General features: G+C 41.6%; 1 protein-coding gene and 1 long non-coding RNA gene across 12 annotated transcripts in view; one reads left to right on the top strand and one right to left on the bottom strand.

The window, feature by feature from the left end:
* Window positions 1-23234, bottom strand: part of LOC147024860 (uncharacterized) — a 116953-nt gene that overhangs the window by 17015 nt on the left and 76704 nt on the right. For 3 of the 11 annotated variants that reach the window (XR_015059234.1, XR_015059232.1, XR_015059233.1), the window contains 2 exons: window positions 21027-21130; window positions 20761-20894 (listed from right to left, as the gene is read on the bottom strand). The exons of the other annotated variants lie outside the window; for them this stretch is intronic. This is a non-coding gene — a long non-coding RNA (uncharacterized LOC147024860). The remainder of the gene's footprint in view (window positions 1-20760; window positions 20895-21026; window positions 21131-23234) is intronic. 11 annotated transcript variants of the gene reach the window in all.
* SLC6A9 (solute carrier family 6 member 9) overlaps window positions 1-23234 on the top strand; it is a 183575-nt gene that overhangs the window by 119425 nt on the left and 40916 nt on the right. Inside the window, exons 7-8 of the mRNA XM_085885178.1 lie at window positions 9047-9179; window positions 17307-17441. Of these exons, the coding sequence (XP_085741304.1) occupies window positions 9047-9179; window positions 17307-17441 (268 nt within the window). The remainder of the gene's footprint in view (window positions 1-9046; window positions 9180-17306; window positions 17442-23234) is intronic.

Raw genomic sequence — 23234 nt, 5'->3', positions numbered from 1 at the left:
ACTGCCTTGAGGAACTCCAGCCTGGACAGGAAGAGGGGATGAGAGAACTCCATTTAGGGTCACACGTTGGCTGCGACAGGAGGGGAAATCTGCGAGCCACGAGTGGGGATGTCCTTGGATACCATAGGAAGAGAGTTTGGTGAGCAGGGCAGGGTGCCAGACCGTGTCAAAAGCACATGATATGTCCAGGGATATGCCTCTGATTTCATGTCTGGCATTGAGGGCTTCCATCCATTGTTGGGAGAGCAGAAGCAGCATATCCAGGGTAGAGTGACCTGGTCTGAAACCAAATTGATGATTCGAAATCAAGCAATTGGAGAAGAAGAAGGATTTAATGTCTGAAGCAATGATGGATTCCATATCCTTGCTGATGATTTGGAGAAGGCTGATTGGTCTGTCATTGCAGGTGTCTGTTTTTGCACCTTTTATGCAGAGTGGTAGTATTTGCTGATTTGCAAGCAGATGGCAGATGACCTTGAACAAATGAGAAGGTGAATAGAACAGAGAGAGGGTGAGCAAGAGCAGAGGAGCAGGTTTTTAGGACACGTGGGCTGATGCCATCTGGACCGGTTGCAGAATCTGAGTCGAGGTTTGACAGCAAGCTCTCCACTTTGTCAGAAGAAAAGGTCACATTGTGTCCAGGGACAGTTGGGTGTGACTGGCTAAGGTGGGTACAGAAAGTGATGGGTTACGGACACAAGATTTAGCTGCAAACACTGAGTTTAGGCATTCAGCCTTTTCACATGCAGTGTCAGCAGTGCGGCCATTTGAGATAAGGGAGGGGATGGAGGGGGGACATACACCAGAAACAGATTTGATTAGATGCCACCAGGATTTGGAGGAGGGGGAGAGTTTGAGAATTCAGACTTGAGATTGGAAAGATGTTGTTTTCTGACTCTCCTGAGGTAGATACACACTTGTTCCAAGCTTTATGGAAGGAACTGAGATTACCCTCACTTGGGTTTGCTTTCCATGAGGTAAAGGCAATTTGTTTCAGGACAACTGCCTCGCCACAAGCTTCAGTGAAGCATGGGCGGGAGGAAAGGTAGGACAACTGAAGATGAGAGGGGATAAATCTGTGCATGAGAGAGCAAATATCTTAACATGATATTTAACATGCATATGCAATAACACGCATTGCAAACTGGGTTTTGTGAATTTTTAGTTCAGAGATGCAAGTAAAGACATTACTTGAGGGATGCAATAAAGGCGAATTAAGAGAATGGAGAGAAGAAACGTTGTAAAAGTTGGACTTTTTAGATAAGGTATGAAGGAAAGGTTGAATTGAGAGCAGTCTGTTGAAATAGAAAAAGAGAAAAAAAACAAAAGTGAAAAAGTAGAATTATGATAAAGTAATGAGAACGACGCATGTGAAAGAGGAAGATGAAGCATTATAAGAGACCGTTTTTATTGTTATTATTATTATTATCATTGTTATAATTATTATAATTTTTTGATAAAGATTTCACAAGATTAGGTAAGGGAAGATTTTTTTTTTTTTTTTTTTTTTTTTTTTTTGTATACCTTGGTCGAGGCTCGTATGAGAGCTAACACACAACTCACAGCAAGGAGGCATGAGACAAGAGGGGCGGGAGTGGAAGGGACAAAACATTGGGGAACAGACACAGGTGAACTGTGGAAGGGAGAGGGATGGGGATGGGACGGGGAACATGGCGAGGGGAAGATGGACATTAAAGGGACTTTCAGGAAGGAAAGCAGGAGAATTGAAGGAAGTGGGCTTGGGTGGATTATCGGGGGTAGAAAAGATCGAGGATTTGGATGGGGGAAGATAAGAGGTGGTGGTGAACAGCTGTTTTGAAAGCCTGGAGGGAAGAATGGGAAAGAATAGAGTGAGGAAGTTTATTCCAATGGCGGGAAAAAGAGGAATGAAAGAGTGAAGATGAGCAGTGATTCGTGATTTTGGTAGTTTTACCAGAAGGGGGTTGTTGGCGGACCTTGAGCGCCCTGTGGAAATGTGGTTGGGACAAATCACAGAGAGAGCAGGGGGGCAAGGCTGGAGAGGAGTCGGTAGAAGACAGAAAGACCACCGACCAACCTGCGGTGATTGAGTGAGAGGCCCAAAGACTCAGCTTCATTGCGGGAGATGCCAATGATCTTAAAAGCCCTGGTTTCGACAGCGTGAAGTCGAGAAAGGTGGGAGGCAGGAGCACCAGCCCAGAGGGGAGAGCAGTACTCCATCAGGCTACGGACAAAAGCTTTGTAAGTGGTCAGGAGCTCAAGAGGGCCGAGGAAGGACTTTGCACGACGGAGGATTCCCAGTCGGCGACTGGCTTTTGAGGCAAGGTTGGAAATGTGACTTTCCCAGGAAAGGTCATGGCAGATAGTGAGACCCAGAAGCTTGAAAGAAAAGACTTCTTCCAGAGGATTGTTGAGAAAGTGGATGGGGGGGTTTTGTAAACGGTCCTTTCGAAGAGACATAGTGAGAGTGTGAGATTTGTCTGGATTGAAAGACATGTTCCACGTGTTGGACCAGTTTGTGATTTTATCCAGATCTGCAGTGAGCGAAGAAGCTGCTGCTTGCCGGTCTGAGGGATGACAGATGGTACGGCAGAGGGTGGAGTCATCGGCAAAGAGAAATAGAGGATTTTCCAGAGAGTCTGAGAGATCATTGATGAAAACCAGAAAAAGAACAGGGCCCAGAACGCTACCTCGAGGAACTCCAGCCTGCACAGGAAGAGGGGATGAAAGAACTCCATTTAGGGCCACACGTTGACTGCGACAGGAGAGGAAGTCTGCGAGCCATGAGTGGAGATGGCCTTGAATACCATGGGAAGAGAGTTTGGTGAGTAGGGCAGGGTGCCAGACTGTGTCAAAAGCACGTGATATGTCCAGGGATACGGCTCGGATTTCCTGTCTGGCATTGAGGACCTCCATCCATTGATGGGAGAGCAGTAGCAGCATATCTAGGGTAGAGTGACCTGGTCTGAAACCAAATTGATGATTGGAAATCAAGCCATTGGAGAAGAGGAAGGATTTCATGTCTGAAGCGATGATGGATTCCATAACCTTGCTGATGATTGGGAGAAGGCTGATTGGTCTATAGTTACAGGGATCTGTTTTTGCACCTTTTTATGCAGGGCAGTGATGTTAGCAGATTTCCAAGCAGATGGCAGATGACCTTGGGAAAATGAGAGGGTGAATAGAACAGAGAGAGGGTGAGCAAGAGCAGAAGAGCAGGCTTTGAGGACACGTGGGCTGATGCCGTCTGGACCGGTTGCAGAATCTGACTCGAGGTTTGAAAGCAAGCTCTCCACCTTGTCAGGAGAAAAGGATACAGAGTCCAGGGACAGTTGGGTGCGACTGGGTAAAGTGGGTAGAGATAGTGATGGGTTTGGGACACAAGATTTAGCTGCAAACACCGAGTTTAGACATTCAGCTTTATCACGTGTGGAATCAGCAGTGCGGCCATTTGAGGTGAGGGAGGGGATGGAGGGGGAACATACACCAGAAACAGATTTGATTAAACGCCACCAGGATTTTGAGGAGGGAGAGAGGTTTGAGAGTTCAGACTTGAAAATTGAAGAAAAAATCGTATGAAATCCTTTTCAAATTTCAAGTCAATCAGATGAAAATTGACAATTTTATCAATTTGGCCAATGTTGACCTTTTGGCCTATGTTGACCTTTTGGTTGCTGTTGACCTCAAAAATAATTTGGTGGTTGAATGCAATGACATGAAATATAAATGCTCTTCAAACTTCAAATGAATTGGATGAAAATTGAGGATATTAGAAATCGCACTTGAGTTGTTGATCTTTGGCCTATGTTGGTCTTTTGGTTTGTGTTGACCTAAAAAAACAAAAAAGTGGTTGAATTCAATGACCAAATAGTTAACTCCTCTTCAAATTTCAAGTCAATAAGATGAAAATTGACAATTTTTCAAATCTGGCCTATGTTGATGTTTTGGCCTATGATGACCTCAAATAATTGGTGGTTGAATTCATGAACCTGATATGCAAATCCTGTTCAAATTTCCATTCAATCAGATAAAATTGAGGATTTTAGAAATATGACAAGTTTGTTGACCTTTGGCCTATTTTGTCCTTTTGACCTCAAAAACAATAGGCTTCTTGCTTATGACAAACTCCACCAAGTGGTGAAGTTTGGTTTAAAATTGTGACCTCTAGGTTTTAAACATAAAAACAAACAGACAGAACAAATAAAAGACGTCATGCAGAGCATGATACGTGCAAAATCCACCCCCTCTCCAAAGGTTGCCATGGATACATCAAATTGTCCATTTCATTAAGATTAAAATTGACAATCGTAATAAAAGCTTAGGTGAATCGGATGAAAATTGATTATTTTTCAGATTGAAATTGATGATGTTAGAAGTTTGACCTTGAGTTTACCTTTAACCTCAAAAATAGTTGCTTTCCCAATTCAGTGATGGATTCTGCAAATCCTGTTCAACTTTCAAGTTCATAGGTTGTAAATTGACAATTTTCCAGTTGAAAATTAATGATATTAGAAGTTTGACCTTGAGTTGACCTTTTGATCTCAAAAATAGTTGGTTTCCAATTCAGTGAAAACAATATGCAAATCCTCTTCAAATTTGAAGTCAATCGGATGAAAAATGACGATTTTATAAATTTGACCTGAAGATGACCTTTGAGCTTGGACCTCAAAATCAACAGGTTTCTCAGTTGAGACTACCTCGACAACTTAGTAAAGTTTCGTGAAGATCGGTTTTAAATTGTGACCTGTATGCGATTGACAAACAAACAGACAGAATAACAAAATCGACTGAGCAATATACTTTTTAAAATCTTCGATTTTCACAAGTAACATACAGACAGATAGATAGTCAGACATACAGACAGGGGTGAAAACATAATCTCCATGCACCTTTTGTGGCAGAGGTAATACATCCCACGAAGCCAATGAGACAACAATGATTCAATGCACCGTTATTACAGTCGTGTCATGATGAAAACACAGGTAAATATTTCACTTAAGAGCAATGTTGCCTGTCTTCGAGTGATTGCTTAATGCTAGATCAACATTACTAACATCATTGCGCATTTTACACAGTGGGTCCATGTTCCCTTTTGGACTGAAATGCTTATCACCATGCTAGAAAGAGTAAACAATCGAAATATAAAGTTTTGCCACACTGGTCCACTACATATATTGAGTTAGCCTCAGGGAATTCAAATTCTGCTCTATATGTCAGTAACTCAAACCATAACAATATAATTAATTATGGCAAATAATCGTCATTTTAACGACACACGGCCAGGAATCCTACATTGTGTGCAGGCAGTAAATCCATATATACCTCTCCCCAGTAACTAAGTCAGATGACTCGACCCAACCAGTTATGGTGACAGTACAGGTTATTCCAGTGGCATCCCTGGAGTCAATAAATATGGTTCGGTGTCAATAAAAGCAATCAATTGAGTTCATACATGAGGATTATAATACAACACAATATTCCAACCATATCAAGCACCACAATGAAATGAAACCAAGGAGAACAACTCATGCCATATGTCAGATAAATCTGCTAAAATAATTAAAATATTTATTTTCTACAACTTCACACTAAAATTCATTTACAACTGGAAAGACACTTGAAGATCGCATAGTCTTTCCTCACGCCTTCTTTCTGAACAAAAATTAACTGAAGATGCTGCTATTATATACTCCTATCATCCACGCGCCCTATTATGTCACATAGTTTGGCATGGGTTATGAACGTAATAAATTTAATTCTTCACTCACATCGGGTTATAGATCAGACATATTAAGTTTCAGATTTTTTGGATAAGAATTTAAATTCAACCAATTATGGCTGCAATACCACATCACCAATGACGTCATCATTACCACCCCATATACATATGCGAAGTTTCAAGAAAAATTTGTTGAGTGGTTTAGGAAAAAATTGATGTCCAAATTGTTTCCTTTAATCCGACATGGCTGCCATACTATGTCACCAATGACATGAGAATTTGCAATAAAGTATTCTCCATGGGGAGTCCCTCCTATATTTAAAGTTTTGCATCAATCGTAGAAGTGGTTTCAGAAACAAAGCATTTTTAAAGCGAAAATATATTGACGTGGACACACACACACACACACACACACACACACACACACACACACACACACACACACACACACACACACACACACACACACACACACACACACACACACACACACACACACACGGGCATTGCAATAGTCTCTCACCCCCTAAAGGGCAAGACGAACAACACTGCACATCTTACACAGTGGGTCCACGTTTACTGGTGGACATAAATGCTTATCACCATGCGAGATGAAGAAATGACCATCATGACGATTGCATCAATTGTTTCCACAAGTTCTGCACAATGTGTTTATGGTAGTTATACAAGGAATACTCATATGAGAGTACAGCAAAATCTAGAAGGTGGAGCTTTGGTGGCTTAACAAGACTCGTAACAAGCTTCGGTAATTCCTGGCACTACACTTTGGAGACATACAGTTGGGTGGAATCAAAAGGACATAAAATGGAAAAACGATTACAAATCACCTTTCACATCGTGAACACATCGAAGCCGTATTTCTTTACATTTCGTTAATAGAGTGTGTGGTACAAAAAGAATATCCTTTCTGCATAAAGAGATGCATGATGGCTCATCCTGATGCTTTGTAGGCAAGGGGTACATTGTCCTGCATCATCCTGATGCTTTGTAGGCAAGGGGTACATTGTCCTGCATCATCCTGATGCTTTGTAGGCAAGGCGTACATTGTCCTGTATCATCCTATATTTTGCATAGCTATAAATAGTGCATGCCAATTTTAACTAAAAAACAGTTTCTTATAATTTGTTGCATTATCCAGAAAATTTGAAGTTATCTTTCAACTAATGGGCAATAATGGTGTCTTAATAAAAAAAAAAAATTGGTATCATTGGTATCTCCAGCGATGAGGCTGCGTCTTTGGGTCTCTCACTCTCTCTCACCGCAGGCAGGTCGGTGGTCTTTCTGTCTTCTCCCGTCTCCTCTCGTCTCGCCCCCTCCCCCCCGCTCTGTCTGCGATTTGTCCCCACCATATTTCCACAGGGCGCTCAAGGTCCGCCAACAACCCCCTTCTGGTAAAACTACCAAAATCACGAATCACTGCTCACCTTCACTCTTTCATTCCTCTTTTTCCCCGCCTTTGGAATAAACTCCCTCACTCTGTACAATCCCATTCTTCCCTCCAGGCCTTCAAAACAGCTGTTCACCACCACTTCTTATCTCCCCCCATCCAAAGCCTTGAAGTTTTCTACCCCAGTTAATCCACCCCAAACCCACCTCCTTCAAAATCCTTTCTTTCCTTCCTTTGCTTTCCTTCCTGAAAGTCCCTGTAATGTCCATCTTGTTTACTCCGTGTTCCCCGCCCCATCCCTCTCCCTTCCACAGATCCCCTAATGTCTGTTCCCCACTGTTTTGTTCTCCCCTCTCCCGCCCCTCTTGACTTATGCCCCCCCCTCCCCGTTGCTGTGTGTTAGCTCTCGTACGAGCATTGACAATGTATACAAAAAAACAACAAAAAACAAGTTTAATCAAGCCAATATACCATTATTTTGAAAACACAATATCATTTTCTCTGTGCAATTTTTAATACTAGAAACAACTGCTCCATTCGGGAGCATCAGTAAGTCATCTTCATCCCCCTCGGGAGTGGGGGGTTTACACCAAGTACTACCAACATGTACGCAAAATTAGGTTATCAGGTGATAATTTATAAGTTGAACCCCCCCCCTTGCAGGTGGGGGAGGGGGGAGTTGTGCCCATGACCTGACCCTTGGTACTACCAACATGTGCATAAAATTTGGTGGATCACGTGAAAATTGTAAGTTGTCTCCCCCTCGCAGTTTGGGGGGGGGAGGAGGGGGATATTTTTTTCCTTGTGCTTATAACCTGACTCTGGATACTACCACCAAGTATGCGAAATCAAGTGGTGATCAGGCGATCCCAGTTCTTTTTCTATGATATTCAGATGTGCATACATACACATACAGAGAATTTCCTTATTTAAGACGAGCAGGGACTACTCATCGCTGCCCGTGGAGTGGAGTGGGGGGGGGGGGAGGACATGGCACTGCCCGGCTGAGTGAACTTTTCCTGGCGGTGGTTTCTTGATGTGCTGGACATTGAAAAGCTATGGAGTTATTGGCCTCATTGTGGTTACCTTTTGGCTGTGGGCCAGCAGCAGCACTGACTGACCCCACATCCAAATATACACTTTTTGCACCCTTTGTCGGCCTCAAAACGTACGGTGAAGGCCAATGTGTGATAGATTACTACCTTGCCCAGATTCTGAAGTACCTACGCCCAAAATTTGGGGCTTCTTGGTGCTATGGGTTGGCTGTGAAAGAATAACATACAAACACACAAACACTTGAAAATATTTAAATACATAGTAGCCAGTAGGATAAGTCCATTTTCGTGTTTCAGCTAAGTTCTGCTCGAAATTTCTTTGAATATTTCTTACACAGCTCCTTTTTGCTTTTCACTTTATTACCATCTTCACTTATACTTTTGGTTATTCTTGCTTTGTCTCATAAACAATTTCTATAAAACTACATAATTTAGTACATTTTAAAAAATTGCTTCACTTTTGCAAAATGCTGCTTTAACTTGTATTAACTAGCTTTTAAAGTTGTCAATAATGTTATCACAAAATTGCCATGCTTAACTGATACTTAAACAAATAAATTGAACTCAGTATTTTGTGAGTTGATATAGGTCTTAACATAAGATAAACTAAACTCTTTTTACAGGTTTTCCTTCCAAATGTAATCATTGTAAATGAAATCTGACACCTGATATAATCATGTCAATATATTCGAGGACAAGCCTTCCAAATAATAAACAAATGATAAGATTATTTTAAAAACTTTTCAAACATTACTGTAAAGCAGATCCTTATATAATTGAATCAACACTTAAAATTCTCTACGAAGATGTGTAAATTGTTTGGGGATGATTGAACGCTAACACAGGAATTATTTGTTTTGATAACCAAATGTCTGCTCCCCTCAGGTACAATGTGCTGCAGATATCAGACAGCATTGGTAACTTTGGCGGGGTGCGGTGGCCACTATTCGGTTGCCTTGTCCTGGCTTGGATTGTCGTTTTCTTTTGCCTTATTAAAGGGATCAAGTCCTCTGGCAAGGTATTTGCTGCAAAGTTGGAAAGGTTCTCAAACTTTTTTTAATAGTACAAGGAAATGAAATGCATACAATTGTATATGCAGAAAAGGCAAATCCAGGGTGCAGTGCATTACCACTCCCAACACTTGCAAATCATGTGATAACTGATCACCTGCAAAAAAAAGTCGAAACGAAAAACAGAAGATGAGGAGGGAGGTAGGTCGATGGCAAGGCACATCTAGAGGAGAATGAAAGAAAATACATGCTAACAAATAGAACAGCACTCGGTAGGGCGCATACCTCTGCCAGGCTGAGCAGTTTGCATTTTGTATCCAACTGATACACCGGATTCAGATCCGGGTCTTCATCAAAATTGCATCAATTCGTCTTTGTCACACACCAAACTTGTCCATCAAGTTTCGTCCAAATCTGTCCTCAATGTTTTTAAATATCATGCTTCATGCCATTTTTGTCTCCATCTCAATGGTGAAGAATCACTTTTAAATAACTTATAAAATTCTTGCGTCCGGATTCATATTCGGATCTTTACCAAAATCGAATCAATCCGTACTTGTCACACACCCAACCTATCCACCAAGCTTTGTCTGAATCTGTCAATAACTTTTTGAGATATCCTGCTCACAGACAGACAGACAGCCAGATAAATAAACAGTGGTGAAAACATAACGTCTGTCCACCTTCGGTGGCGGAGGTAAAATGATGGTGGTCAGAAAAGTAGTGGAGCAAAGGATGGAGCACACATGAATATACACACGCACATGGGCAAATACCATGGCACACCACAAATCCACGAACCTGTATATTTATCGTATGCCTCTATAGTTTATATTGTTCCATTTTTTATGCCTCCGCCGACGAAGTCACCAGAGGCATTATGTTTTTAGGTTGTCCATCCGGCTGTCCGTCTGTTGGTCTGTCTGTGCGTCATAGATAGGTTTTCATTACGGTGATAACTTAAGAATAGCTGAAGGGATCTATGTCAAACTTGGCACAAATATGTATAATGATTTAAAGATGAATGGAGTATATTTTGGGGACAAAAGATCAAAGGTTAAAGGGCAGAAGTCATATTATGTAAAAATTATATCACCGTGCTAAATTGTGAACCAGTGATGGGATTTTGGCCTCACTTGGTAGAAATATACAGTGTGATGCAAAGATGAACCAATTAGAAGGTGGCATCAAGAGGTAAAAGGTCACAGGTCAGAGTCCATGATAGTTTTTCATTACCACGATAACTTCAGAATGGCTGAAGCAAACTTGGTACAATTATGTATAATGATCTATACATCAACCGATTAGATTACGGGGTCAAGAGGTCAAAGGTCATCTCAGGTAAAAATGTGATATTTGAGAACAACTGAAGGGATTTAAACCAAACTTGGTACAAGTAGTGTAATATGATGTAATAATGTTGGCAGAGGCATAACTGCTGACATCACGACGGCGAGGAGTGCTGTTCTCATTTTTTTATAAACTGCATATACAGTATGTACTTATCCAATTCCTTTTATAAGTTTCCACACTGTTCTTATTTCTGCTACCCTTCCTTATGATTTCTTTCACAGAAGCAAATACCACCTTTCGCTTTGCTGATGCCAATACTAAAAGGGGGAGGGTGAAAAAGAAGTGGGAAGAGGGCGAGAGGGGGGGGGGGGGGAGAGCAGGGAGAGTGAAGAGGTGGAGGGGAAAGGAGAGAGGAGGGAGGGGGAGTGAGGAGGGGTGGGAGAAGGGAATACAGTGTGAGGTGAGAGGAAGGGAAGGCAGATGTGCGATGGAACATTAATTACAATTCATACTGTCTCATCAAAATGATTCTGTTGAGAATAACAGTGAAAATGGAAACAAAATAATATCTGAAATCCATTTTCTTTCGGTTGTACTATAAACACGGTCAGGAGACAAACTCCCGTCCGGAGACAAACTCCTGTCTGGAGATAAACACTGCTCGGACACATCCAGAGACAAACTCGCATCCGGACAAAAACCCCTCCCGGACACATCCGGAGACAAACCATGCCCAGACACGTCTGGAGACAAACACCATCCAGACATAACCACCATCCGGATATGTCCAGAGACAGAGAAAGAGATAGACAGAGAGAGAGAGAGGGGGAGGGGAGAATGAGAGAGGAGATATGGGAGGAGGGTGCTGCACTGTATTGGGGGGAGGGGGTTTAGTGCAAGAATGGGACGAAGACAGAGAGAAAAGAGAAGAGAAAAGAAGAGAAGAGAAGAGAAGAGAAGAGAAGAGAAGAGAAGAGAAGAGAAGAGAAGAGAAGAGAAGAGAAGGGAAGGTTGTAGGTAGTGGAGTTAGCAGACAGAATATGTTATGCTTTATGAACAACACACACACACACACACACACACACACACACACACACACACACACACACACACACACACACACACACACACACACACACACACACACACACACACACACACACACACACACACACACACACACACACACACACACACGTGCTTGGCTAACATTGGCATTTTTGGGGGAATCGGCAGGTTGGAGTTAGTGTGATCACCAACTACAGTACTTACTGTATACAACCCATAAACCTTGAGTAGCTTTCACCGTAAAACACTGTTGCATTTATATCGACGTTTCAGAGATATGTTCACAAATATTATTCTTTCTAAATAGCTGCGTGTGATGGGCGGAAATAACTTTGGCTCGGCTATTTAGAAAACACGTGAATACAGCAAATGGCTTGGAAAATGGGTGTTATTTCATAACAACTCCCTTAGAATGACAGAGCACAAAACACTCGCTCAGGGTGACGGAGCACGAACCACTCGCTCAGGGTGACGGAGCACGAACCACTCGCTCAGGGTGACGGAGCACGAACCACTCACTCAGGGTGACAGAGAATGAACCACTCGCACAGGGTGATGGAGCATGAACCATCACACAGGGTGATTGAGCACGAACCACTCGCTTAGGGTGACGGTGCACAAACCATTTGCTCAGGGTGATGGAGTTTGAACCACTCACCCAGAATGACGTAGTGCTGTACCGCTATCGACAATAGGCGCTCGGCAAGTGGCTTAAAGCACTCCATTTAAATAGTTGATAAGGAACGGTTGGCCAGGCTGTCACTGCATACCAGAAAGGATCCCTTTAACATAAAAGCCGGTCTTCACCGCGCACGCAGCAGTTAATGAAATAAAATGAATCTATAAATCTGCCATCTTGCCTGCTTGTATGTGCATGTGTTGCATGGTCATCAGTTCAGGGTCTGTGCATATGTTATAACTTTTTTTATAAAACGTCCGTTTTTTACCAGATTTGCTTTGATTCCTGTAAAGCACTTTGCAAAACCTCCAAAAACATAGACACAGATCTGGCAGAGGCTATGGATAGGCAGTCCTTCTGGGTGGCAGGGCACGAGGTTGAGCAGTGAATGCATTAAATCATAAAGCTCAATGAAGCTGGTTAATTTTGCACATTCCTAAATTTTTTTGTTCACTCAATATAATTCTCCAAACAGTATACAAAGAAAAGTTTAATGCTTTGGAAATTTCACATCTTCTTGTGTATCTATGGAGAAGTAGGGAATATATATGGAGAAGTATGGAGAAGTAGGGAAGTAGGAAATATAGCCTTGCTTGCTTAAAGTAAATAGGTATATCGGCTTAGTTATTAGACTCATTTCTTTAAATTTTCAGATTTAACAATAGATTTCGACACTTATTTAGTCCTGACGATATGTGATCCTCAAAACCAAAATAATATTTCGATGATATTCTTTAATTCGTCCGTGAGAGTAGATCATGGAAAATCGTATCATATAATGCATGAAATTGCTCCAACTCCTAATTTGAAAACGATTGCACTTAGAAAAGCGATGTATACAGCGATGTATAGCTTTGATGAACATGCATTTGATAATATGAGTGAGGAAAGTGAAAAAAACTTTATCAAACGTTAATTTGTTGATGAATTGAATGAAAATGTAATGACTGAATTAATTGCTCTGTCAAATGCATATTCTTTCATGGTACATATTATCATTGGTACCTTCAGTATAAAATAAGTTTATCATGTTCTAATTTTGTAAATGTTTCTAAATATATATATATATATATATATATATATATATATATATATATATATATATATATATATATATATATATTTTTTTTACAAGGTATTGGACTGTGTTTATGGACATTGATCAACTCACATCCTCTTTCCCAATTCAGTAGATGTTCTCTTCATCCCTTCGAAGTGTCATTAAAATGCTCGATTACAACAGATTTCTCTTCATTATAAGTACCATGCAATTTAATTCAATTTTATCTTTGAGCGAATTACTTTAGTGGTTCACAAGTTATAAAATTAAACGCTTTCAAATTATATTCCTTCATCAGTCCTAATGTATCAGGCTTCCTTGATCTTTTCTTAAGTATCTATTTGAAGGCGTCCGCGACGTTGACATTGGTTATGGTCAAGGCACACTTGTTACCTCTACTATTTTTAACTTCAACTAATTTGCCTGAATAAATCAAGACAATATACTGCATGGGATTTCTATGTCATCATGAGGAAAGTTCAGAGATGCTGAGAAAAATATAAATCAAATGGGACATTTTCTTTCTACTTCTACCTTCTCACTGCTTTGACTATCTCAAAACAATTGCTCTTGCCAGCTGTCCGTGTCTAGTTTGCAAACAAGCTGCCCTGAAAAAGCCAACTATTGTGTGGCTTTGCTCTGGCCAGCTCATAGCCTTTCTTATCCAGATGGCAACAAGGCTTGATGGATATCCTGAAAGAGGCTTCAGGCTTTTAAAGTAGCTAAAAAGCCCTCAAGCCTTCGTGTTACTCATGAAGCCAGAGTTCCCATGACCTTATGTACAGCCAGTGATATTTTCCCCTGGCTATATTGCTACTGCTTTATGCCATTTCCACTTTCAAAGGAGACAATCTATCTTGTCTTCCTGTATTTTCTATTCAATCCTATGTATGCCAATCTTGCCAGTTTAATCCAGCTTCTACACCAGATCTTCTGTGTTTATCTTCTTTTCTTCTTTCTGCCATAAATGTCACGTTCAGTTTAATCCCAAAACGCTCCTGTATCAATCATTCATTTAGTCTCTCTGACAGGGTTCCTGAGACAGGAATAGCTGTTTCACTTGGACTTAATGTCTGAAATATATGATGGCTTTCTGGTATACAGGGTGTCCACAAAGTCTTGTTCCGGTTTTTTAACTTTATTACAACTTTTTATTTTGATATATTTCCCAAAAACTTTGAAACAGTTGCCAAAGACAGAGTGTTCATGTAAGTTATTTCAATCTAATGTGATCATTGCACAATTTCATTTTTAATGGCAGTTTGTAACCCTCACAAAACTCCGACACATTTCTCATTGACTAAAATGATATTCTCATAAAATGTCATGAAATCTCATGTTTGTGACAATGGTGCAGAGCTAGCTCACTTACCTTTGAGGTCTGGGTTCAATTCTTGGCTCAACTATAAAATATCATATTTGTTACTTCATGGGCAGGGTGTTGCATAAATACATGTGCCATCCCGTGGTTGGATATTAAGTTAGGTGTCCCATCTACCAGAATTTGTTGGTGTACATTAAAGATACATGTTGTCTTTTAAAGAAAAGTATAGGTGAGTTAGTGCCAGTACCGTGAACAAATTGCAAATTCCTGCCATATCCTACAATGGAATAGCTGTACTCCCAGTGATGATAAAAGCCAGGAGCCATATGTTGTACACCCATAAATATTATACATACAGTACAATGGGAGCATGCACTTTTCACAGCATGTTGCTGTGTCGTGTCTACTTTCTGCCAGTAGACCAGGGGCCTCTGTCTGGCCATCCCCCAGGTAGATGCCTGGTCCATCCCCATCTCTTAGGGATAGGACATTCCAGGCACCCACCTGAAGGGATCACCTTACATTAACCTGAGGAGACCACCATCTGATGGACAACACCTCAGCACCACCCCACCACACACCTCAGTATGTTTTTGCAGAACATAGTGTGTTGTGGCAGCCAGAGTGCAAATCCTGCCACCAGCCTCCGAGAGAAGGTAACCAGCTGCAGAAGGACATTTGCAGACCCAGTTGGCACCAGAAATGGATGGCTGTTGCTTCACAAGGAGCTCCTCCACCCTTCACCAGATATGAATGGCTGTTGCTTCACAAGGAGCTCCTCCACCCTTTGGCAGGTTGTTCTTTTTTGTATTTTATCCTGCTGGATATTAATGTCCATACACCCGTCCCACCAGGAGGACCTCGTGTGGGGAACTGGTTTAGTCGCTCACACTCGACCATAAACAGGTTAGTGCAGGTTTATATGTTACCCATAGCAAGTCAGAGATCAGATCTGGTCTGACTTGACAATCAGGGAAGGGCACTGTCGTATTGGCCAGGCTGCTTTGTACTGTCTATTGACACGGCACAACACAAAGCTCTCGTCCTCAAGCGATCCCCTAACCCCATCCTCCGATTAGCCAGATTACAGGCCCACACCACTATGCCCAATTAATATTATATCCCATGGGAATTGAATTCAGATGTGGGTTTTGTCAAGGAAGATCTGTTCTCTCTTGTTTGATGATTCAATTAGTATGAGACTACATTTAAATCACGAGAAACATCCGCTCCCGACAGGAGTGGCCATGGGAAGGGAAGGCTGGGAGAGGGGGGGGGGGATGGCAATGGCGGTGGGTCATGCGGATCATGCCGATGGCGGTGGTTTAATATTCTTCTCATTCTTCTTTGATGGCCATGGTTATTCCCACCTTCTTGTCGGGTTGACCGGGGGAAGCTTGGCCCAAGTCTTTCACAAACCAGCTTGGCTAAGGCTCACGTTTGACTAAGGTTAGAGCAGGAATATGGAATTTGTTCAGGGTGGCGGCGATAGCTCGCCGAGCCTTTGTGAAAGACAAAAATGTTTCACAACCACCAACTTTTGCCGGCAGATGGCACGCCCAGTTTAATGTTCACCCGAGGGAAGGCGCACATTGATCCATCACTCTGCCTGTGAAACACTGGGATCGCAGTTTATAAAGCTGGGTTCAGTTTCAAACCCAGGCTGGACAGCTTCGAGGCGAGTGTGCATATGAATGGGGTTACGTGTCGCATAAAGGTCGCAAATGGGCCGTAGGGGTGTCAGGGGCAATATCACACGTCACACTTGAAAGCCATGGCCAGGAGAAATAACAAGAACGATCCCAAGATATGTTATAAACAATCCATGTCAGTCCACAAAATCTTATGGCAAGAAAAAATTGACAGGCAATGGGATACATCATTCATGTGAATATATATAGCACAATATCTCAAAAGTTTTGGACGGATTCAGACAAAACTTGATGGACAGGTTGGGTATGTGACAAGGCCAAATCAATTAGATCTTTTTGAAGATCCAAATAAGAATCCAGATATGAGAATTTTTTTCATTTTAAAAGTGATTCTTCACCTTTGAGAGATGCGGTCAAAAACTATATATCGATGATATTTCAAAAAGTTGAAGATGAGTTATGACAAAACTTGGTGGATGAGTTGGATAGGTGACAAGAACAAGCCAATTAGTTTTTGGTTGAGGTCCGGATGCTGATCCAGCCTATCAGTGGGATACAAAACGTGAACTGTTCAGCTTGGCGGAGGTACGCACTCTACCGAGCACCGTTTTACTTTACTTTGAGTTGTGATCACAAGTTTTTGAACATTCTGATCAATGTGAATAAAGATTTTTTTCAATGACAAGCTTGGTTTCTCCTCACTCAAATGAAGCTGTATTAATAACAGTCAACATTATTTAAATGCCGGAGTAGAAAACACAAGTTGAGGCTTTGAGTAAATTATTGACGTTCATAGCATCCATATATTCTAACTCCTGAATGTGCCTAAGACTTTTGAACAGCAGTGTATGTATTTGTTAAATTCATTAAATAATCTAACATCATGAAATACTGGCCAACCATTCTAATTTTGCTGCTATTGCTTTGCCTTTCATTTATAATTTTGAGAACCTCCTTTTTAAGCTTCAAATAATGTAAAACGTGGATCTGTACCACATTAGTGCATCAATGGATAAAATTTCAGCATTTATAAACTTGTCTTTTCTTCTTACTCCCCAGGTTGTGTATTTTACAGCTACCTTTCCTTACATGGTGCTATTCATTCTTTTTATCCGTGGTGTAACCTTGGACGGTGCTGCCAAGGGAATTTCCTACTACCTCACGCCTCAGTGGGACAAGATCCTGCAAGCCAAGGTCCAAAATTTCCCTTTTCTTACCCTTTCACATTCTCCCACCATAATTACTCCTGTTTTCCCTTTTCCCTTCCTAGGAAGTAGCCTCTTTATAATAATCCATTAAGTAGCTACAGTACAGGCTTCCTTAGAGCATTCAATAACGCTGCTCTTCACCTAGTCAGGATGTGTATGTCTGCAATGCTGATATCGGTATTCAGAAAGAGAAACCACCTTGTTATAGATACAGCTCCACAGGTCCATCTTCCCTCTCAAACCAATTTTGCTTAATCCTGTCCCCTTTACCCTTATCCTGGCTCACATCCAACCATTCTCCTCATGCCTGCAACCCTACCCCCCCCCCTTTATCCCCCTCCCCCCTCCCCATCACCTTTCTCCCTCATCCAGCTCTATTATCACACAGCCATTTCTATAAGGCACACAGACATCAGAAGTCTCCATTCAAATTTTATTGATCTCTCCCTTCCAGTTTCTGCCTCATCCCCAAAGTTATCTCTTTAATAAACTTTTATTTCACAGAATATCCTGGACTTGCTCATCTCCCTCAAGGTTTATTCCTTGTCATACTTTTATCAACCAAACGACTTGTGATAGTGCTTGTATTGGGGTATACGTGAGGAGCCATGTTTCCCATCATTCCTAATGCTGTTCCACACAATCCCGATGAAATATCTATGCATCTGTGTCACACTTTGCAGCACCATGTTCTTGATGTGTATGGTCTGCGCTTCAAAATATGATTGTGTATTAGGCTCTCTTAGCCAACTTCATCTTCATTCTGTATATCTACAGAATGATTTTTTTTAACCCCGTGGGGTGGAAGACCCCACAGGGTCTAAGCGCCGCTAGTGTTCTCTCTTTTCCTGTGTACAGTTCATTTGAGCATCTATTTCTCCATTATTCGTGAACAGAAATCGATGAAAGTTGACAGGCATATACGAGACACAAATGCACAGGCAATAACTGAGCCCAGAGTGCGATTGCGGCCCTTCGGGCCAAGGAACGGCCCATTTTGGCCAATTTTCTTAAAATTGTTATTAAATGAAAAAAATTGAATGTGCTGGGCGATGCACAACGCAAAAATTAAGTCGCAAATGATGATATGAAACTAGCCTCACTCTTGTGAGGTGTTCTGGTTTCTTTTTCTAATGCAATGAAAATCTTACCAAATTAAAAAAAAAAACTCTCTGTCGTCCGTACTGTCGCTCACCTGAGAGTTGTACGAATGAACTCCCATGGGGTATGTTGACAATTCGAACTTGTTTATTCAAGAACCCTAAATAATTCCCATACACTAAAATTATATCTGTTAGGAACCTAATATTTTGCGTAAAAGTTGCCTAATGTTACAGAAAAACGAAACACAATCCTGAAAGTTATCAGTTATCACATGATTTATCATGTGACCCGGCAGAGACATTTAACGGTTTTCACTCGGTCACGCCATGGCGCTCACTGCGGAAGAATGTGTGTTTCTCATCGAACATTACATTCAGAATGCATCCTTTAGGGAATGTCAAATTGCATTTGAAAGTCACTTTGCTGGTCGTACGAAACCTTCAAAATCAGTGATATGGAAACTGGTGAAGCAGTTCAGAGAAACAGGCTGTGTGAAAGTTAAAAAGCACATGCGCCAGCCAAGTGTTGTTACACCAGAGAAAGTGGAGCTGTTAGGGTCCCCAGATCTTACGTTGCCAGATTTATTTTTGTGGGGACATTTGAAGGATATAGTGTTTGCTACAAACCCACGCACTCTTGGTGAATTAAAAGTAATAATCAGTGACACAATCAGCAATATTCCCCAAGAAACGCTACACTGGGTGAGAGAGCATGCTGCGAAGAATGAATTTGTGCCTGTGACATGGTGGTGGACACTTTCAGCTCTTCATTAAAGTAATCAATTGTGTGGATCATGTCATGGCTTTTTGTAACATTAGGCTACATTTATGCAAAATATTAGGTTTCCAACTGATGTAGTTTTTAGTGTATGGGAATTATTTAGGGATCTGAAATTAAAAAAAAAAATCATCCTCTGGTTAGGCAGGAATTTAGAATTTGTTCAGGGTGCCCACAATAGATCACCTACTCTTCGTGGAGGATACCATGGGATCTTTAAAGTCACCTACTAATGCTTGCAGATGGGATGCCCAGTTTAACATCCCTCTGAGGATAGGCACACACATCGATGAATCACCCTGCCTGTGAAACACCGGGATGACAGTTTATAGCTGGGTCGAGATTCAAACCCAGGCAAGACAGCTTGGAGGAGAGTGTGCATAGCTCGAAGCCATCCCACCAAACTGTTAATATTAGTATCTTTATGCCATTATCATTGGAAGGAATTGACTGATTAAGTTGTGGTTATAATACTTTTGACAAAATATACATGGATGACTTAGAGGCTGGAGTCAGGATTGGAGGAAGGTGTATGTTCAACAATCTAAGGTATGCTGATGATACCAGTCTGTTGACAGAAAGTAAGGAGGACTTGATGAAACTGCTGCAGACAGTGAAGAAGGAAAGTGAATAAGCTGGTCTTTATTTAAATCTAACAAAGAATATTCTAGATATTCTGGATATTTTGGAGGCGGTCGAGCCGGTGAAGGCGGTAGAGCAGGACCCACCAGCTGAAATAAAGAATGAATGGGTGAAGAAAGCCATCGATGAAATGAAGAATGGTAAAGCGGTAGGCAGCACTGGTATTGTCACAGAGATGCTGAAGGCATCTGGTGATATTGGAGTGAATTTAATCACTAAATTGCGAAATGAAATTATAAGGGAGACATCTATCCCAAATGACTGGTTGAAGAGTGTAATGGTAAATATTTATAAAGGGAAGGGTGATGTCTTAGTTCGGAGCAACTATAAGGATCTGAAGTTGCTGGACCATGGAAAGAGAGAGAGAGAGAGAGAGAGAGAGAGAGAGAGAGAGAGAGAGAGAGAGAGAGAGAGAGAGAGAGAGAGAGAGAGAGAGAGAGAGAGAGAGAGAGAGAGAGAGAGAGAGAGAGAGAGAGAGAGAGAGAGAGAGAGAGAGAGAGAGAGAGAGAGAGAGAGAGAGAGAGAGAGAGAGAGAGAGAGAGAGAGAGAGAGAGAGAGAGAGAGAGAGAGAGAGAGAGAGAGAGAGAGAGAGAGAGAGAGAGAGAGAGAGAGAGAGAGAGAGAGAGAGAGAGAGAGAGAGACAGACATGGATAAATTGATGACAGAGTGTTGATATACATGAAATGCAATTTGGTTTAATGCAATGAAGGGGTATGATACAGGCAATTGTTATAGTTTGGCAATTACAGGAAAAATATCTGGGGAAGAAGAGATAACTGTACCTGATATTTGTGGATTTGGAGAAGGTGTTTGATGGGGTGCTTCTGGAAGTGGTGCAATGGTCCAACAGAAAGTTACATGTGGAGGATTGGTTGGTTAGGGTAGTCATGGCAATGCATGATGGCTTAAAAAATCTCTGTGAGGGTAAATGGAGTGCAGAGTGAGGATTTTGAAGTTAAAGTGGGTGTTCATCAGGGTTCAGTCTTGAGCCCAATCCTGTTCATCATGGTTCTTGAGGCTATATCACAGGAATTTAGAGGAGGTTTACCTTGGGAACTTCTGCATGCTGATGACCTGATGCTGAGAGCCGACAGTGTGGAAGAGGTAATGGGTAAATATGCAGTATGGAAGGAAGGTATGGAGGCCAGAGGACTGAAAGTGAATACAGGGGGAAAAAAAAGTACTGATTAGTGTTGTGGGAGAAGGAAGTGTGGAAAAAAGAGGGACGTGTCCCTGTGCTGTCTGTAGAAAAGGTGTCGGTAGCAATTCAATATTGTGTGAACCCTGCAACTGCTGGGTGCACAAGAGGTGTAGTAGCATCAGGGGTCGACTTCAAGTGGTTCCTGACTTGAAATGTGCTGTTTGTGCAGGTTAGCAAGTGGCTCCAGTTTGAGCAGAAAGGTTAGTTTATGGGGATATATCCCTGGAACGTGTCGATAAATTGTTACCTTGGTGATATGATTCGTGCAGGTGGTGGTGTGGAGGCAGCAGTGAATGCAAGAATTAGAAGTGGCTGGAGGAAGTTTAGGGAGTTCTTACCCCCTATTGACATCGAAGGGGAGCTCTCTCTAATTAAAGGGAAAACTATGCAACTTGCATTAGAAACATGATGTTGTATGGCAGTGAAACATGGGTGATGAAAAAGGAGGATGAACGGAGGTGTGAACAAAATGAAACGAGAATGGTGAGGTGGATGCGTGATGTGACACTGAAGGATAGGAAACCAAATGTGGAATTAAGAGATAGGTGAGGTATAGAAAGCATTCATGAAGTTATGTGTAGGGGTAGGTTGACATGGTTTGGACATGTGGAAGGGATGGGGGTGGGCAACTGAGTGAAGAGGTGTATAAATATGAATGTGAATGGAAGGAGAGCTAGAGGCTGTCCGATGAAAACATGGGATGTGTTGCTGAGAGACGATCTTAGAGTTAAAGGCCTCACAAGAGAGCTAGCCAGGGATCGTGCAGCCTGGAAAGCAGATATTAGGTGAACCATGGCTTACACATGCAAACGGCCGTAAAATGATGATGATGATGATGATGATGATGATGATGATGAAAATATTGTCAAATAAGAAGATCAACGTGTTCAGATTGGGAGACAATCGTGTGGAAAGTTTCACCTTCCCGATTTGCAAGATTAACATAACTGGAGCATGTGGAGGGGAAATTAATATAAGATTTGTGTTGTGGAGAACAGCAATGTCAGGATTGAGAAAGATCTGGAAAGACAAACATGTGACAAAACAAACCAAGAGGAGGCTGGTGAATTTTCTGGTATTTCCAGTTGCAATGTGTGGATGTGAGTCATGGACAGTGAAAAAGGAGGGAAGGATATTGAGAGTTTTTAAATGTGGTGTTGGAGATGAATTTTTATTCCATCGATTGCAAGAAGAACAAACAAATCAGTGCTTGAAGAATTTAGACCACCATGTACATTAGATCTGCTGATTCTAAAACAGAAAGTGTCATACTTTGGACACATCATGGGTGCAGAAAATGAAAGTCTGCGGAAGTCAACCATGTTGGGTATGATTGTGGAAGAAGATGAAGAGGCAGACCTTGTATATGCCTAATTGACAGGGTAAAAGCTGCAACCAAGCTGTCTCTGCCAGAGCTTTGGAAAACAGTGCAGGATAGGGATGTTTGGAGAAATCTGACCATGACTGTCACCAGAGGTTTGTTCCATTATCAATCAGCTTGTAGCTAATTGGTTTAAGCACTTGAGTAAGCCCTCCATCGAAACGGTTCATAAGGAATGGCTGGCATTGGCAAGTGATAGCAAACTTATGAGTCTCTTAGTGGTTTCACCGTATGAGATTATAGGTTTGTCCTCAGTTTGTCGATCGCATTTGTGGCTTTTCAGACTTTTTCCCCACACCCTTTAACATATTCAACTGAAACTTGGGAAGTGTCTTTATTATGATAAGTTCCAGAACAAGTTCGAATTTCAGAGCGTTTCGTCAATTTTTCAGTGATACCCTTTTTGGATTTATCACATTGGTCGGGGACACGTATTACAAAGCAATTCTCGCTCTTGTTGGTAATGGAACACACCCGAGAAGTCGGCCATGACTTGACGGAACTGGATAACTGGTTATAATAAATTTTACTTCCGATAGGTGTGCAGACAAGTGACTGTGAGCCGATACACCGTCTATGTGTAAGCACGTCCAATTGTCCCCAAATTTCACTCAGGAAAGTATTTAAAAAATGCTAACAACACTGAGGAATTGGGTTATGCATAAAATAAAGGT

Source organism: Eptatretus burgeri, chromosome 6 (genome assembly GCF_056783735.1).
Source record: "Eptatretus burgeri isolate ZD-2024b chromosome 6, Ebu_testis_v1, whole genome shotgun sequence".
NCBI lineage: Eukaryota > Metazoa > Chordata > Myxini > Myxiniformes > Myxinidae > Eptatretus > Eptatretus burgeri.
Note: the sequence above shows the minus strand (reverse complement) of the source record. Positions and strands in the feature narration are given on the sequence as shown.